Source organism: Lepisosteus platostomus, chromosome 7, assembly GCF_059453375.1.
Source record: "Lepisosteus platostomus isolate fLepPlt1 chromosome 7, fLepPlt1.hap1, whole genome shotgun sequence".
Classification (NCBI taxonomy): Eukaryota; Metazoa; Chordata; class Actinopteri; order Semionotiformes; family Lepisosteidae; genus Lepisosteus; species Lepisosteus platostomus.
Window position 1 is genome coordinate 49,263,642 of NC_142617.1, and position 18,095 is coordinate 49,281,736.

The 18,095-nt window shown below is 42.9% G+C and overlaps 1 protein-coding gene across 8 annotated transcripts in view; it reads left to right on the forward strand.

Moving 5' to 3' along the window:
- The window catches only part of tcf12 (transcription factor 12), a 119,293-nt gene that overhangs the window by 67,007 nt on the left and 34,191 nt on the right, over nt 1–18,095 (forward strand). For 7 of the 8 annotated variants that reach the window (XM_088640954.1, XM_088640953.1, XM_088640956.1 and 4 more), the window contains 2 exons: nt 6,215–6,344; nt 7,169–7,221. In XM_088640954.1, the coding sequence (XP_088497080.1) occupies nt 6,215–6,344; nt 7,169–7,221 (183 nt within the window). Of the gene's footprint in view, nt 1–6,214; nt 6,345–7,168; nt 7,222–16,383; nt 16,574–18,095 lie in introns of those variants that run through there. The other variant, XM_088640960.1, reaches the window with a different exon arrangement.

Sequence of the window (18,095 nt, forward strand, 5' to 3'; positions counted from 1 at the left end):
GCCAGTGACTAATTGTATATTCTAAGCATAAGATGGCCGAGTCTCCTCTAGATCAAGGTCAGGCCCCCTTGGCGCTAGAACCATTCCACTGCGAGTCCTGATAATGCTTCCTGAAGGCCCATCTTCCACCTGATCTGCCGTGGAGTGGGGCTGCTGCTCGCCGCCCAGGTGGGAGATGCGCTGCAGTGGTGGATGCAGGGCTTGTAAAGTTACTCCGGGTTCCACTGGGATGGAGAGCACAGCAGCAATGCAAGGAAATAACTGCTATTATTAGGAAGATGGAGGTGAATTAATTATGGTTAATAATTCTATTAATAATTAATAATATGGCATTGACAGTGCGTTTATCGGAATTTGTAGTTGTGAGGCGAAAAGTCCTGTAATGGCACAGAATAGAACAGCCTGCTCGTATTGTAGGTGCTACATAATCTAACGGTGTGATGAGCAGTCATGAAAGCAACTAGGAGCCTGAATTTTCTTTCTTTTGTTGCTTGGTGATTGCAGCATCAGGCTTGTGACCCCACTGAAGCATTGACCTTTGCTTCCTTGTAGCTCCTAGGGTGCAGAATGTTTCAACTCACCTGCACGCAACAGCACTTAGCACTTAGCCATAGCACTTTCTGGGGAATAGAGTGAGGATGGCTTTAACGCCTTGAACTCTTGTTCTGTATGGGATTGGGCCTGTAAAGTGGGATCACTAAGACAGCTCCCCTTCTTAGGCCTTGTGAGGCACATGCTTGGTTTCATGACTTAATATTTCTGTTCTGGGATAGGAGGACATGAGAAGGAAAATAAGAAAAAAATGACTTTTGCATTGGTTTCCAATAGGTCCTCTTAGGAGGACACACACAACAATAACTCTTCTTCACCAGGATGTTGAAGCCCACCACTGTTAATGTAGGCAGGGTAGATGCCTCTGGTATGTGCTGGTGTGCCTCACACCCTTCACCCATAGAGATCTAGGAGGATGTCAATCAGCGTCTCGCATGTCACTGTTTTAAACATTTCAAACATTTTTTTGTCTGCAAAATTGGTGTCAATTAAGATAGCGCAACGGGTCTGAAGAATGTGTTCTTTGCTCTCAGTGGGTATAGTCGCTTCTGCAGTTATTTAACACAGCTGAGAGGCGGGAGTGCTGGTTATAGCAGGGGATGGTGTTGCAGTGTATGGGAACGAGAGAGATTCCGCAGGTAGCTGTCTCTCTGTGGCAGCGAGACAGACCAGGCTGATTAGTCTGCTAGGATGCCATTGACGGATGACTGTCATTATCTCCTCAAACCTGCGTGACATTTCTGCACTGAGGGTGATGATTAAAATCTGAAGAGCAGTTGTATAGAAATCTTGTGATTTGAGAGATTTTTGACATAATAAACCCTTGTGTTCAATATTTTTGTTCGAGCAGGATCGACTCCACCGTTCTGCTAATAAAAGCCAGTGTCGGCATTGATATCGGGATTCAGCCAGAGTGTTTTTCTTCGGAGCTCGGTAGATGGGGGAGGGTGGGGTGTCGGGATGTGGCCTCAGATAGCTGTACAAAAAACCGACACAACCCTCTCCGAAAAACCTAGAAACACCAGGGTCATATTCTGGGGTGCTCGCTTTAGTCACTTCGAGTCTTACAGCTCTCTTCAGCTAAAATCTTTTCTGAGTAAGATTCCCTGTAATCAACACCCTGAAGCCCTGTGCTCACCGTATATCAGACACCTTCCTTTAAGGGTTTTAGTGTGATCATCGGAATCCTCAGCATTTTCCCTGCAGGAAAATAGTTCTTCAGAAGAACTCATATTGATCCTTGTCATATGGGTCCTTGTTACAGTTAAAGCAATGAGCGAACAAAGCCAGCCAGACGTCGGCACCTTTGCTCAAGTGATCCGCTGTCTGCTGGGGAAGTTGCCTGCCTGTCACTGTTCTTTTTCTTCCCTTTTTGCACTTGCCGATGGGCGAATGTTGAAGGAAAGAGAGCCGATTCCCACATGCTGACAGGCTCGGTTTTAGTGTATCGAACTAGGATGCAAATATTGTACTTCTGTGTTCAAAGTAAACAGTCAGGCCACTTCAGCAGGAAGTCTTTTTGAGTTTGCCTGGCCTGTGTGTGACGTCATCATTATCATTAGCTGTGCTGAGAAGCATTCAAAATGCAACTGGTTCCAGTACTCGTTTGTTGCTTTTTAATGCATGTCGGTCTTTTCTGTGTCTTACTAGGAGCACCTTTCTGAGTTTCTGGTGTCATATTGCAGTCACTATGAGTTATGGGAACGTGAATATTAATTGACTCACACCGTTTAACATAGCTGAAAAGCAGAACTGTCCAGATGGATTTCTGATTCCTTTTTGTCTTCATGCACATGAGGTGGGATTAGAAGTGTTTTTAGATGGTTCTGCATTCTACTTGCTGAGAAATATCAAAACTCTGACAGGTGTTACCCATAAGACCTACGTCCTGGTCAAACTTAGCTATGCTCCACTGATGAGCCGTAATAAGGACAGAACAGCTGTCCCTTACTGCTGCTAACCTCGACTTTGTCTGAAAAATGGAATTAGAATGCCGTTTAGACTGTTGTGATTTTCGGCATTGTAAAACTGAGAGTTAATATTCACATTCCCAGATATGCGCAGTTTTCACCCATCTATTCAAATTCATACGTTAGGATTGCAGTGAACTTTTGTTTCACTTAAGACTTATTTTCCGGTAGCTGCTTTGCAGAGTAATAACTCGACTCCTCTCCTCTGGTCTCTGAGCCATGTATAGGGTGTGTTTGCGCTGTTATGTCCTATACTGTCACCACCTACACTTCTATCACAAGAGCTCCTAGAAACAAATTGCTCTGGCAAGGTGGAGTACTTAACCTATAACCACTATTTCTCCACAGTCCTTGTCGCAATGAGTCAGTGGGTTTTCTTTGTAAATGTCGAGTTTGTGTCTAATGCAGACATTTGATTTTTGTATTTAGTTACAACTAGAACAATTCGTTGTAATCAGCCAATATTTATGGAAACCTATATATACATTATGCCTGTTTTGAACTGCATTGAAAAAGTTGTTTGGTAAAAAATTAGCAGTGACCTAATTCTAAGGGCTTTGTCAGATGTTTTGAGAGCATTCTTTGGTCCTGTTAAATTTCACCTGTTGTACGTTGTAAATGGTAAACAGCTGCAGCTGAAAGACTGAAACAATTAGCTGATTATGTTCTCCCTTTAAAACTGTATTAACTTTGACTTGTAATTTTGTTTTCGATCCCGGCCTTTTGGAACAGCCCTCCTATTGTCCCTTTTAAGTGCTTACAGAAAGCATGTAAAACAGGTGCAGCTTATGAGTACAAGTCAGTGATGGATTGCAAGCACTAGGACTGCTTTTTTATGTGAAGTTCAACCCAGTCTGCTCCGTGCAACAGATTGTCACGTGCACGTCAGGTAAGGGCACCTAGTGATCGTGACCTTACGCAGTTTTGCATGCAGGAGGAGGTCTGTAAGTATGTTAATCCTGAGCTATCAGCCAGTGTTTAAGGAAGCTACCCCTCACTTGGTTATTCTCTGGTAATTGGATATTTGTTAGAAGATGAGGGTCTAGCAGACTAGTGGCTCAGACATTCTATATTAGGGAGTTTTGTCAAGTTAAGCTGCAGTCATGTCTCTGAGCTTGGAGCTCCCGAAGATCAGACAGATGGTTTGGTGTGAACCATGTCCGGCTTCCGCCAGCCACCCACTAACCTTCCTCCTCGCCCCGCATTCAGAGGGGAGGTTTTGATTTTTCTCTTTGTGTCTCCAGATGCCTGGAGGCCGTGATCAGTGCTAATCAATAGTGTTTCACCGCAGACTTAACAAGGTGGTGAAATCAATAGGTCGGGTTGCTTGTATTGATTTGTAACCGCAGTTCGCTGTGCTTTTGAACCACTGTGTGTATCTAAGCGTTTAAAGTTTCATACCCAGCATTGCTTACTTTTTTGGGATTCCTCCTTTAAATTATTATAATTATATCAAAACTGACTTGAACCGATCATAACTGTTCAGGCACCTGAACAAGTTTTTGTAGTAGTACTTAAAAGTACGCACAGTTTATGGCGGTGACAGTGCAGCTTTTATCAGAATGTTTTTCGGATATCAACTGTACCGCATCATCATATCTGGGAACATACATTTCTCAAAAACAAAAACACTCATCTGATGTATTGCAAAGAAAGCAATTTCGTTCCACATCAGTTGTTTTCCTGTTTTTTCTCCTTTTTCTCTTGATCTCTCATTACCATTAATTGTTGCCTTGACTCTGTTCACTGCTGGGAGTTGTTAATTAGAGAGCATTTTGCGTAATTCTCTGCAAATAGTAGGTAGTTTGGAATTGTTGTTCAGATGGACATGGTGCTAAACAAGACTGGGGCACTTCAGACTAGCAAAAGACATTTCCCCTGCTTTTTATAGTACTCTCTAAAATAAATAGTAAATTACTAAATGGTAGGATGTTTTCTGCAGTTAAAATAATGCCCAGCCACCAAAATGAATACGAGGTTTTGCTCACTTATTGCCAATAATATATGTGTGTCTGTTCTTTACTCATTATATTCTGCATCCAAGCCTGCCAGCCTTCACACCTCATTTGCTGTGCAGAGATTTTTTTTCTGCTTCACCCTGTCCCCGTGTGTTTTTTTGTTTTGAAGTTTTAATGCTTCTAATTCCAGAGAACATAAAATAGTTGCCCAGTGAAGCCTGCTTTGGCAGTATAAACCCTTAACATAAACATAGCAGCCTTGCTCTCTTTTACAGGAAAGGTGACTGAGTCACTACACAGTTTACTGTAGACATTTGGTTGGGCTTTTGTGACTTGGCCCAGAGTCCCATTAAATAATTCCTTTCTTTAATGGGAAGAGGAGCAGTTGGTTTCCGGTACGCCTGATGTCCAGGACTGCTCACCTCCAGCGTGTCTCAAATAGTAGCTAGATGAAAGCAATGAGATGGCACCAACTAGCTAAATATTATTATGGTTTCTTTTTTCTTGCAAATAATGTATAAAAACGTGTAGAAGGTTATTACTAGTGTATATTAAGGAGTGAATTAAAAAAAGAATTTTAGCACATTCTGAAAGGAATGTCTTCTGATACAAAGGATTTGCTGCCTTTGCTGTAATTGAAAATCATGACACAAAGCATTCAAGGCCTGCTACAGTACCTTGCATGACTGTGTATGATTGTCTTTTAACTGTGAAACACATTACAGTTTTACAAATAAAGCTCATGACTCAAGTTTTCCAGCAGGACTTTTGTAGTGTTTAAGAAAAACAGCCACGGTCCTCATTATAAGCTTTTAACAGTGACATATGGAAACATTTAACATTAATTTAGCTAGGAAGTGAATTAACAGGCAGCATTCTGTCTGGAGAAACTATTCATCTACTACAGTTTTCAGCAGGTACTGAGTATCCAACAGAAAAAGACACAACGACTATGTCTTTAGTATACTGAGAATTTTTTTTCTTTACAGATAACTCTAGTTTATTCATCTCTTGTCGTTTCTGGGGTTTTTTTGCACTTGTAAAACTACGGTTATTTTGGCCATGCAGTAGTTAGTGCTGCTGTTGACTCACGTATTTTGAGTCCCGGGTTGATTCCACCTTGGTGCGGTCTACGTGCAGGCAGCATGTCTTCCCCTTGGCTGTGTAGGTTTTATCCACCCAGGTGCTGCAGTTTTCTCCCCTTTCGAAAGACATGCTATCTAGATTGAGTGTGCCCAGCGGTGGACCGGCCTCGTGTCCAGGGTATGAACTGCCTTGTGCCCCTTGTCTGCTGGGCTAGGCAGTCCTGGGCTGAGCTGGTATTGAAAGTGTGTCTCTGAATATACATCTTGGATTACTTCTGTTGTAGGCGTAAGCTCTGTGCATATAGGGCCTTTATAAAACTGTTTGAAACAGTCCAGAGTTGAATTTTTCACTGTGCGTTTTTTGCTCGAGGCCTTCAAATTACCGCTGCCATGTGCGCTTCGTCTGCTGCAGTGTACCTCCCCGGCACCCCCCCACCCATGAGGCACGATGGGAATTTTGGGTTGTTTCTTTTAATTTCTCCTGCAACAAAAAGGGCCTAAGGGTGATTCGTGGACAAGAATCCAGTCAGTTACAGCAACCGCCTTGAACATATGGCGTAGTGATACGTATTCCACACAGCTTTAGGCTCCCTTGCATTCCCGGAGATAGGTGTTGTATTACTGTACTCTTTGTGTTTTCTTTTTTCAGTCCAGCCTTCGGTCAGACATGCCGCTGGCCAGTCCTGGACCGGTGTCGTCTTCAGCGAAGCCTGGGACTCCGTTTTACTTCTCTGCTTCAAACCCCCGAAGACGGCCTCTGCAGGACTCCGCCCCTCTAGGTCAGTGGTCATTCGAGGGGGCTGACAGGCTGGCAGGTGACAGGAGGATCGAAAACACGCTGAATTCTGCCGCGACGTTCTCCATTTCTTTTTGGAGCTGGAAAACAGACAGACTAATGTGTATAAGCTGTAGTGAACGGTGAATTAATTGATACGTATATAACGACTCTCGACTAAATTGTGACAAGTGAAACATCTCCTGGATTTATGACTCTGTCAGCCAGGAATTAACAAACAATAACCTTGCACATCCGTCAGATGTAGCATTAGTCATCTTTAATTAAAACAACCGTCCTTCTCGAATTTAAAAACCCTGTTTGGAAGTGCTCTCGCCACCCTCCTCTGTTATTCTGAATGGTTTTCTTCTTCTTCTCTGTCATCAATTTGTTCACCTGCTTGAACTGGTTGTTTTCGGTTTCTAGGCGCTTAGGAGATCTCTAGATAGAGCTGTACAGACATTGAAGGACAGACACAGTGTAGATGCCCCAATACGGAGGCTTTTTGACAAGTTCAGAATGGTGCACAGAATTAAAGTACTGAAATTAGACTTCATTATTCAGCTCTGTAACATGGTGGCTCTAATGTAACTGATGAAGATCAGCTGAAACATTGGTGTTAAACGCAGTCCGATGGGTTTTTTCCGATGGGAAAAATAAAGTAGAAAAGGGTAGCAGCAGGCACGTGCTGTTGTGGTGTTCCCAGTGTCTATCCGATCGTTTCTTCAGACCCACCCAGAAAGCTGTACACGGGTTTGTGCCGAAGGCTTCGTCTTGCTCACCTGTCTTTCATGTTTGCCTTCCTGAATGCTCTTTATCTCTCCGCAGATCCCTTACAAACAAAGAAAGTGAGGAAGGTCCCTCCTGGATTGCCTTCATCTGTGAGTTGAGGTTTACTTTCTCTGTCTGCTTGTGATAAATAGATCTGGGTCATGCCACACAGCCGAGGCTGTTGGTATCAGTGCCACAAACTAAACTCGGTTTTCGCTTTTCCTGTTCAATAACACTTTGGAAAACACCCGCGCGTGTCGCCTGTGCCGATAAAGGGCTGCTCCTCGTGCACTGCCCTTGATTCGATCATAAACGCTGTTGGTTTTTTACACACGGCAGTGAGTGATTTGTGAGCTGGCTGATACACTGTGGCCTCTTCGATACCTCTCTTGGGAGGAGAGCTGGGACAGCAACTGTCAAAGAAGATCTCCAGTACAGGTCTTTTGATGTTTAATTAGTCATTATGTTGCTGAACAGGAGGACAGACAGAGATTAATAGCTCTGAATCTTAGAAATTTACATTTGTAATAATCCCAGCGGAGCTGAAGACATTAAGATTCGGTGGAAGTGTGGAGCTCAGCTTGCTTTGCTAGGGCTGGGGTTATTAATATGCATATATCACTAAGTCAGTTGTTCTTTGTGAAGCCCTGCTGGATTTTTAAAGCCTTTATTAAGCCATTCCTAACTTCAGCCCAGCACTAGAAAAAGCTTAAAAGCAACTAGTTTGTAGATCCCTCTTGCTTGAAAATGTATCCCCTGGGAATAAAGGGCTTTGATGAAAAAACGCTGGAAGGGAGTTTGCTAAGGGGAACAAAATCACTATTGGCTGTGATAATCTGCCACTCTTGCAGTGTTCTTCTTGCAGAATTAAATGTGCTTTATTCTTTTAAAGGAGTGAAACTGTTTAGAAACGAGTCTGGATTTGCAAACTTACATCACTGGGAGGGAGAGAGAGGAAATAGGAAGAATAAAACTTGCATAGCAAGGGAGAAGTGCAAGATTTTATTCCCCCCCCCCCCAAAAAAAAAAAAACAAGCAAGTAAGGAAAGAGAGAAACGGGGAGATAGAGGGAGAGAATGAGAGCGAGCCTGGTTGCCGTGCGGGGTACATCTCTTTGTTGTGTAAATGGATGTAGGGCTTTTATTTGTCAGTACTTAACACATGGGCGCAGGTGCACTGGGATGAGTCATAACTCAAAGCAGTATAATGCTGAATGGAACAAAGTGCATTGGCAGCAGTGACGGAGGGAATCAGATGGGTTTTTTTTAATTCTCTTTTAAGTCTGGGTAAAGCAGAAGTGCATCTTGCAGGAATTTCTCCCCATCTCTCGGTCTCCCCCAGTAAAAAAAAAAAAAGCTGCAGACGTTGCGATCGGAAACGTGCAATGGCGCGGCTCTCCAGATGCAGATGAAGCGTTTCTCTTTGCCTGGGGCAGCTGTGCTCAGAACCTGCAGCCTACCTGGGAGCGGGATTGCAGCTGCAGGCACTCTTGAAAGCTTTTGCTTGCATAAGCACTTGGGCCCCACTAGAGGCTGAATAGCTGCTTGATAAACAAAATGAACACAATGCCTCCAATCATTATTCCCCAGGCCAGGAATATTTTTTTCCTGTAGCTAAAAATAGTTTGGTAATTTACATTTTAACAGTTGTACATTATGCAGTGGCGGATTTAAAGCTCGGTTATAGGTAGTTCCTGCCAGATTAACAAAACTGTAAATGTGTAAAAAGGGGGACCCATAGTCTGCATTTCCTTATCTTGGAAATGTCGTTTTCACATGCAAACGCCATTTTTTTCCAAGTTAATGTGTATGAGCATTTTCCCCCCTCTAATTTTATTTTTTTTTACAAATGATAACTACATGAAGATGTACACATGGGGGATAGGATTCTTTCTGGAGGCTTGATGTGGGAAAGAGGAAATCCGGGTTTTCTTTTCGGCCATAGGATCTCTTGCTGTGGGGGGATTGCTGGCTGTGGCTCAGGCTATGACGGGATAAAAAATCAGACTGACGCGAGAGGAGCGGCCGTACTGGCAGCTTGAACCTGAGATATGGCCTTGATGATTGATGATCCTGCCTGCTCTGTAATATTGCATCTTGCCAGCGAGAGATGGACGCCTGGGCACACAGGGAGAGCGATGGGGCTGCGGAGAGCTCACCCCACAGGTGTATCCAAACCACACCTCAAGGCAGACCAGTAGCTCTTGAAATCACCCAGAAAATGTCTGGCCTGCTCCCCAGTTCTCCCGCTTGGCACTTATTGTCGCTCTTTGAAGGCAGTCTTGACTAGTTTGTGGAGGTCTACATGATCTCCTGAACATGTGTTGATCAATGTCTCACTCTCAGGTAAAGGCATATGTTCGGAGTAATAAAATACTACAGTCAAGTGTCATTTTAAAAGATGCATTATTTCGGAGAAATGCAGGGGCTCCCCAGGTTACGTAACGCTCTACTGTACGTAAAACCTCAGTCAATTTTAAAAATCCGATTGTCGGAAATTATTACGGATATGCCGACATAAATGGGAACTACTCGCAGTAGCATGCAGCTTCCTTAAATAGCGCTTCCTTAAATAACTTCCACTAATATTCCATGAGCTATTTTTATTGCTGCCGAGTCTGTTAAATCCGTGATTTTCATTTTATTGCAGATTACAGTGTACTCGTTACATTAAAAATGTGATCTTGTGAGCGTTGCAGTGCAAAGAATAGGACAGGATAGGAACTCAGTACTTTCCAAGAGCAAAATAGCAAAGATGTGCAATTAAAATCCGTCTTGTGGAATGTTTTCCTGAAAAGAGCTCGTTCTTAAGTTGGGAGCAGCCTGTACACGTTTTACTTAGCTGTACTTTTTGTAAATAACTTATGTGGCTGTTCGATTTGATGTCCACCCATTTCTGGAGTCCCGATGTTGTGTGTTTTGGCGCACAGAGACAACCACTGCAGCCTCACAGGGTGAGCGAGGAGCAGGCACAGGCTCCCCGCCTGACAACACATTCGTCTGCAGACGTGATCCCCGCTCCCCGCTGGTGTCCGAGGACAGCCCCTCCCCTCGCTCTCCATGGGCTGGCCAGCGCCCGGCACGCGCCTGGGCGCCCAGTGGCGCCGGGAGCCGACAGTGACCAGCCCCACTAATCCCAGCCCTTCCCTGGGCGGCACTCTGCTAGCTGTGCCCGGTCTGCGCAGGGAATCCCAGTCGCGCACTCGTGACGAGAGCCAGCCTGGAACGTGAGCCGTTGGGGTCACAGGTCGCCAGCTCCTTCTTGCGGAAAAGCTGATTAGTGGTTCGGAGTTGGCCTTTCTAATAAAAATCCCACTGGGAGCTAAGAGAGTGTCTGTACAAAACACAAATACATACGAAAATTGCAAATGAAGGGAGGCCATTTGGCCCATCTATCTAGTGTTATTGTTAGTAGCTAATTTATCCATAACTCTCGTACAGCTTTTTCTTGCAAGGAGACAGGGTTTCGGCTTCAGTATCCTGTCTGGGTAGCTTGTTCAACACTCCCATCACCCTCTGTGCCTTTGTATAAAAAAAAAGATTCCCTCCGTTCTCACGCACCTACTAAGTTTTCATAGGCGCACAATATAAGCCTTCCCGAATTGACAAATCAGTTTCATTTTTTAAAAAAAACTGTGGGAAAGGCTGTACTTCTGAGGTTCTCTTTAGGTAATTAAGTTAAACATAAGAGACAGTGCCACCTGGAGGTCAGGGATAGTAGGGACCAAGGGTACTCCAGCTGGAGCCACTGCAGAATCCTGATTACTTCATTAATTGACCCTGTTGCTGTGAATTCCTTATCTACCGAAGGATCAACTGGAATAATGACTTAAAGTGGAATTCCTGAAGACCTAGTTTTGCCCATCAGACCAGTAACTATTGCTTCCCAATATTTGCCTCCCAGCCATGCAAATACAGCCCAGGTTACCAGCTGCCTGCATCCACGCCACATCTGTATCTTGAATTGCCTAAGGGACATCATTTATTGTGCCCCTTTGAGCAAACAAATATATAGAAAAAAATTAGCTGGAAAAATTGGAACCTTTGGTTAGTAGTCTTTTCACGCTTGCAGACTATAAAGCTCTCTAATGTCCTGTGATCAAAACGGAGTTTGGTTCTGTTTTCTAGATGTGCCCTTCGGTTAGACAGTAACACTCGTCTACTTTCACAGAAGAGCAGGAACACTACAGACTTTGCTGTATGGGAAGGTATTATGAGCTCTAGTGTTGGAGTGGCATTTGACAAGGGAAACCAGGACAGCTACAGCTCTTGGGGTCCTCAGGTGTGCTGTGCTGAAAGGTAGAGGTTTAAAATAGCTTGTGTTGTGGGTGAGGCTTGGCTTGGCATAACTGCAGTGCTGGATGGGACTCGGACTGTATAAAACAAATATTCTGTTCCCCTTGAGGCAGCACGGCGTGCTGGAGCCCTGCCTGTGAATGACAAAAAGATTGTCGTTTGGGTTTGACGGATCATTCCAGCAACATTCCAGTTCAATTGAGAGAGAGTCACCCTGTGCAAAAAGAACTGGACAACACAAGGAGATGCTTGGTCTGCTATGAGCTTTATTTTAACAGCTTGGGCATCCTACACTGTGAAGTATCTGCGCAGTGGGTTCTGAGATGTAAAAGTGGATGGACATTGTTAAAAAGCAAACATTGTTAAACAGTGGCCTTAGTTAAGCAGCTGTAGTTCATCAGGGTTTTGCCTATAGAGCCATCTACAGGCAGAGCACGGATATAAGGCGAGTAAATATTTCTCTTTTTTCTTTGAACTTCAGAATCTAATGCAAGGTCAGGAACTTGCTTAGAGCACCTCTTGTGAAGTGACATTCAGCAGTAGGAAACGCATAACAATACCTTTGTAGTTAAGTGTCAGGAGATGGAGTTTTGATGCAGTTCTTTCAAATAGACATTTCTCTTTGTTCGTAAAGATCTTCTCTTTCACTGAGCTTACTATTTGTACACTTGACAAGTTCTTCATTAAAAACACACACATACAAACTAACTTTGAAAATAAAGCACTGAGGTAATTCACAAGAGTCAAACACAAAGGTTCTTTAAAAAATAGATTAAAAATAGTAAAGAATAAAGTATTTCTATGCTATGTCTATGCACATCTTTAATTTTTGTACATGATAGTTTGTAATGAAAGCCCTGAAGATCAAGAATAATGTTTGCCATTTGTTTTGCTCTGGTTAAGGAATTTTTCTGGTTGTATTGATTTGCTTTCATTACATTTAGATGGCTTGCAGTTTATCATTCATCCACAAGGGGGGGTGCTGGGTCTCACTCATACCTGTCTGCAGTTTAATTGTCTTTTGAGCAGCAGATTAGATAGATGGCCTGTAATCCAGGCCCAAATGATCTAAAACAGAAATGTGTTCTCTGCAGAGTTAGATGTGTTTAGATTTGTTTTGGATTGAAATGCACACTTGTCAGGAACGGCTGAGATAACGGATCGGAAGTCTTGCACGGGAAAGCAAACAGCCGAGGGAAGCACAGTTTTTATCTTTAACATTCTCTTAGAGTGAAAGAAGAAATGAAACAGATGGAAACAGTTATTAATGCTTTGCAATGCAATATGGTTATAAATGAAATGCTCGTCATAACTGTGGACTAGTAACAAATTGAAAACGTGGATACAAGCCTTTACTAGAGCAGAGGTTAATTTTAACAGGATATTGTTGGGGAAATATGGTTTGATCACGTATACAGATGATAACCACCAGACACATCAACTCTTGCTGCAAAGTATAGGGGAGTTACTGAGTAGTGTGGTGAATAGCTGTCCAGCAAACACCAATCTGCCAAAGCTGCATCTAACTTTGTTTTGTGCATCTGTGACGTGTCGCTCGGACCTTCTAGGGCTTGCAGAGCCCAGCTCAGCGTCGGGGTGCAGAAGGGCCAGGGCAGAGCGACAAGGCAGGATGGCCCCCAGACCCCCCGTGCAGTGGCAGAGCTGTATTAGCGCGAGCAGGGGAGCAGGACTGGGTGGGTGGGGTGGTGGGGGGCTTTTCTGGAGCGCCTTATCCCCACCCAGGCCGAAGGTGCCCCAGCAGAAAGCAGAGCCTGGCACTGCTCTTGCAGCTGCACACCTGTCCAGCTCCCCGCTCGTCCTCTCCGTGTACAGCGTTAATACCCCTGCCAGATGTGACAAACACGACATCCTCAAGACAAGAAAGAAATCATTTACTTTTCCATTTGTACTCCGTGGACTAAAAAATAAATCAGATAATGCAGTATTATACAGATAAAATTATATGGGCATCTCCAGCTCTGAAAACACTTCTTGTAGTTTGTTTACTTTTAAGAAAGTATTTTAAATTACTAAAAGGTGCCATCCAGTCAATGGTATCTTAAAGATATAAGGCATGAGATACAAATTCGAACTAAACTGGCCTTGTTGGTACTTAAGAGTCCAGTCTGGTCCGGGTGGGATCAAGCCTGGAGGTGTCACGTGCCAGTCCAAGATCACCAAGCAAGCCAGCCAGCCAGCCACTGACTGAGCTGGGATTAAGTCTGGAAGAAATGTAGGATGTATATATTTACACGGTAAACTATACAGACAGCTTTATAAATTGCCTATTACCTAATGCAAGGCTTCCCACTGCAAGTTTAAGGAGTTAGGAACTGGGTCAATACAGTATAACAGGTCAGAGTGAAAAAATGCTTTCAAAAGTCTGAAAAATCCTTAGCAGTTGGTTTATGCTGCTACGATTTGAGATTGACGATTGTACTTCTTTATACATTGATGTGCCTTCAGCACTGACCTGTTTAAATTGCTACTGTAATAGAGTATGTACAGTATATGTGTCATTTTTAACGTTTCACTTTTTAGGTAATGCCGCATGTGTGCAGTTTTAGAAGCTACATTTCTGTGTTGTAACTCAGGACCCAGAGCAGTTGGATTTAAAGGCCGTAATTCGGACACAGCATGAGAAAAGCTGATCGCTACGTTTTCAGCCTTCTTCCACTGTAAATTGAAAGGACAGTTGCATTTTGAATAAATTAAAAACATGATTGCTAGGGGAAGTAGTTTCAGCAATTAAGAATGAGTAACCTCGACTCTTAAAAAAAAAACGTGCGTGAGTTATCCGTCTTCTGGTCTCTAATGGAATTGACCTAGGTGGATTTGTGTTTTCGACACCCAGACGGACCTGGAAGGAAAGGCGACTGCTCAGATGTGATTAAGAGTGAGGTGCGGGCGCGGTGGCCGATTCGGGGGACGTGTGTGTGTGTTTGTGTGTCCCACGGCGAGCACAGACAGCGTGCCGTTGTGCCAGGGTCCTAGGTAGGTCACAGGCGGGACAGACTTGAGCTCCCCGGTGTACGTGGGTCCAGTGTATCTCTCCACGCTGACGGCATGTCTGTCTCAACTAAAGTTTTTTTTTTTAAATAAAAAAGCTCCATCTCCAGCTGACTCATTTTGTCAGACTGAGCCACGGATTAACCCTTCACGTGTCGCCCGGGAAACTGGAACAAACAACTGCTTTGACCCGGGCACTGTGAGAAGAGTGGAATCCATTCTGAATGTAACAGGATTCTCTCGGCTGGCCAGGGAGAATAATACAGTGCAGCTGTGACAGTTTGTAATGTAGTTTAACAGATTTTGTTAAACGGAGTTGGGGGAGGGCGGTATGCGTATTATGTAAGTTTTGCTAAAGAAAAACGTCACAGTTCCACACTAAGAGTACGGTTTTGTTTTGTGATTGGGTTGTAACCTCATTCATATCTTAAACCCGCATCTGCCAAACCATTTCTTAGATTTTTTTGTGGTACCTTATTTTTTTCCTTCGTATTGTCTCGGAGAACGTTGTATTTCGACTTTATTTGGTCTTTAAACAATTTTTTTACACCAATTTTTCGTTATAGCTTCACGTCAAATGAAACGTATCCAATTTTAAAACAGTACCAGCATGTCCTCAAGTGCTTTGGAAACCAGAAAGCACTCAGAAAAGTCAGCAATATAAAAAAAAAAACACACAACAAAAAAAGCATCTTTTTCTATATGGGCTCAGGAACAATGCTTTCATCTTTTCATAACAATAAAACTATTCAAGCCCTTCATCTGCTTTGGAGAAATTGCATTTATTCCTAAATGCCCTCGCCGTAAACAGTAAGAGCTATGCATCATTGCAATTGGATTTTAATCTCTTGCTACACTAATGTCAATAGAACCCAGACTGTCAAAAGAGATTCTGCATCTTGCTAGTTGAAGAAGACAAAAGCTTTAGCAGAGAGGTTTAGGGAAAGACATTACTTATTGCAAATAAGTTTTTTTTTATTTTTTTTCCTCCTCCCCCTTGGTCTCTGAGGGCTGAAATAAGCCTTTGTGGCTCGGGGAGAAAGAGGAAGTGGCGTGTCAATGTGCTGCCTGGCGTTTCAATGGCCTGACGTAACACCTCGGCCTGCTGCAGCTGCTGCTTGTTTTAAAGAACTTTTTGTTAATAGCCAAGACTTAGTGCTGTTTATTAGCGCTTCAAGTGCACACCACAGCCTGAATACGTTCCCCCCTCCGCAATATCGGACTCCAGTTAGCACTGAAATATCAGTAAATATCACTGTTGGCCTGTTTCCGAAGGTCACAGGTATTGTCCGATCGGCTGGGGCTCTGGGGTTTTCAAGTTCAACATTTGCTCTTGTTAAATGTTACAGGGCAGCCGCGCGTCTTCGCCGTTTTACCACGTTGCTGCCCACAACTGAATGAAGAAAATGGAATAAAATTGTGAAAGGAGGGTTTCACACGTGTTATAGGTCCTTAAAAAAAATCCTGCTTCCCCCCACCCTCATTGTCCGGAGTCCAATTACTGATTACTGATTGGGAAATTTCTGGAGTTTGGGAGCAACTTAAAACCAAGCCAGATGGCGTAGGCGCTGGAGGTGCATCAGCCCCGGTCTCATACTGCCACGAGCGCTCTAATTTAATTAAGACAAAAACAAAAGATTAACCAGCTCAGGATTAAGCCATGTGTTTATTGCTCTGCAGCTTTTAGTGGGTTTAGATAAAGCTAATAAATAATAGCATGCTCATTAATTAATATGATTTTAGTTAAAGCTTCACATTTTCCAGAAAATTTTTTTTTTTTGCTTTGAAATCCACCCCGTGAGTCGTTGTCGTCCCAACTCCACCCCCCCCCCCCAACTCCCCCCCTTCTCTCTTTGCATCAGCACTTATACAGCTTAAGAGAAAACCTTGGAGATCAACCCCCTCCCCCCTCCACTGCTGCCTGGAATGGTTCAGCCCTAATTTGCATAAGTTCCTTCTGAGTAGATCCATGTGTGGAGGGACAGTACTGAAGGAATTAGTCCTTTTTCTGCGGGTTGGATGTATGTCTGGGATAAAAAGGTAGTGTGCTGTTGCTGTACTCTGAGACTGTATAATTGCTAAACCCAACATGTACTGCGCTTACCCTGTGCCTGGAGTGGGTAGCAACTCCTTAATGTATTACTACAATGGTAAAACGGTAAGTGCACTTCTTTTCCTATGTGTGTGTGAGACAGAGAGGACAGGTTTTCACACTGGTCTGCAGGTTTGAAAGAGCAGAACAATACTGCTGTCATTGGGTGCTGTGTTTAGTGAGTTTTCTGCCTAGTTTGATTTTTTTATGTTTTGTTTTTTTGAGGCTTGGCTATGACTGTTTTATCTCAGCATTACACCTACAATATTTGTTTTGCCAGGTATAGCTGTTGTATGCATCAGCGTTTCCAATTAAAATGGAAAACTTTAGCAGTGTTATAAGTATTTGTGAGCTTTTGTCCTGAACTTTGTGGAAGAGTGTTTTCTTTTAAATATTTAATATTTCAGCTCACAGTTTTTCAGGATTTCTGTTTGAAGACCTGATTAAAGTGTCACAGTGTGTGAAAACATGTTGCCGATGGATTAATGAATGAAATGTGATTTGAAAAATAGTCTTGTGGGTTTTCTCTCCTTTTTTTCTAGATTCCCCTATGATTTCTTTCTAACTTGAAACATAGCTACAGAGTGAAATACCTTTTTCTTGTTCTTCTTTATAGAGTTTAACTTGTTTAAATTATATAGGTCTGATAGACTGAAAATAGAGTTCTTGTAACTTTGGATTTATTTTTATTGGCAAGTTCGTGCAGCAGGGAGAGAAAGATGAAAGCCTTTTTTAGTTAGCTGAAATAATAACAAGTACAAGTCTGGGAATGATTAGGGGAAACAGTCAGACTGTTAAGGTTAGACTTTCCTGTTTGCAGTTTGAGGTCCAAGCACTAGCTTTGCTGTTATTCCATCTGTTTCTAATCAAATCGGCATTCTTGACCCTATGGGGAGCCTGATCTGATTCCTAGCCATTTCAGTAATAGTCTCTTTGATATCGTGCTGTTCTGAAAACTTTATTTTGTGCCTTGCCTGGTGTGTGCGTTTGTATGGAGTGATGCCAAAAGATGGTTAGTTTTGTGAAGGATTCTGTCACAGGTGTAAGTAATAGAAGTAAGGTGCTACATCAGTGAGACTTTAGATGTGCAGTCATGTTGAACAAAGTAAGAAAAACATTACAGCCTGTTGGTATCTTTAGCTCCCCGCGGAGCATATGCTGGGTGATTAAAAGAAAAAGAAGTCTGTGTTGTTACAAATATGCTAAAGGAACAGGTCCTGCATTGTACTTTCTGTGTCGGAAGAACCACCGCGTGATGCCATTTTAATATTTAATAAGTTTGCATTTTATCTGTGAATCTTAAACACCATTAAAGCATCTACCAAGGCAATAAATTAGTGTGTGGTACTCTGGTCACTGTTCTTTGTTCCAAAAGCTGTTTTTCTAAAATGTCAAAAGGCTTCCCCTGTCAAAGGAATATTATCCACCTGCTAGATTTTAAAATGTAAATTTATTAGGCTGCAGAAAGAAATTTGGAAGTAGACTAACTTGTTTATTAGTCCTTCTCAAAACGTAAGTGTTATACTTTTTTATGTACTTCTGTCCATGCGAGAATTTTCCAGAAAAAAATACTGAGGGCAATATGACT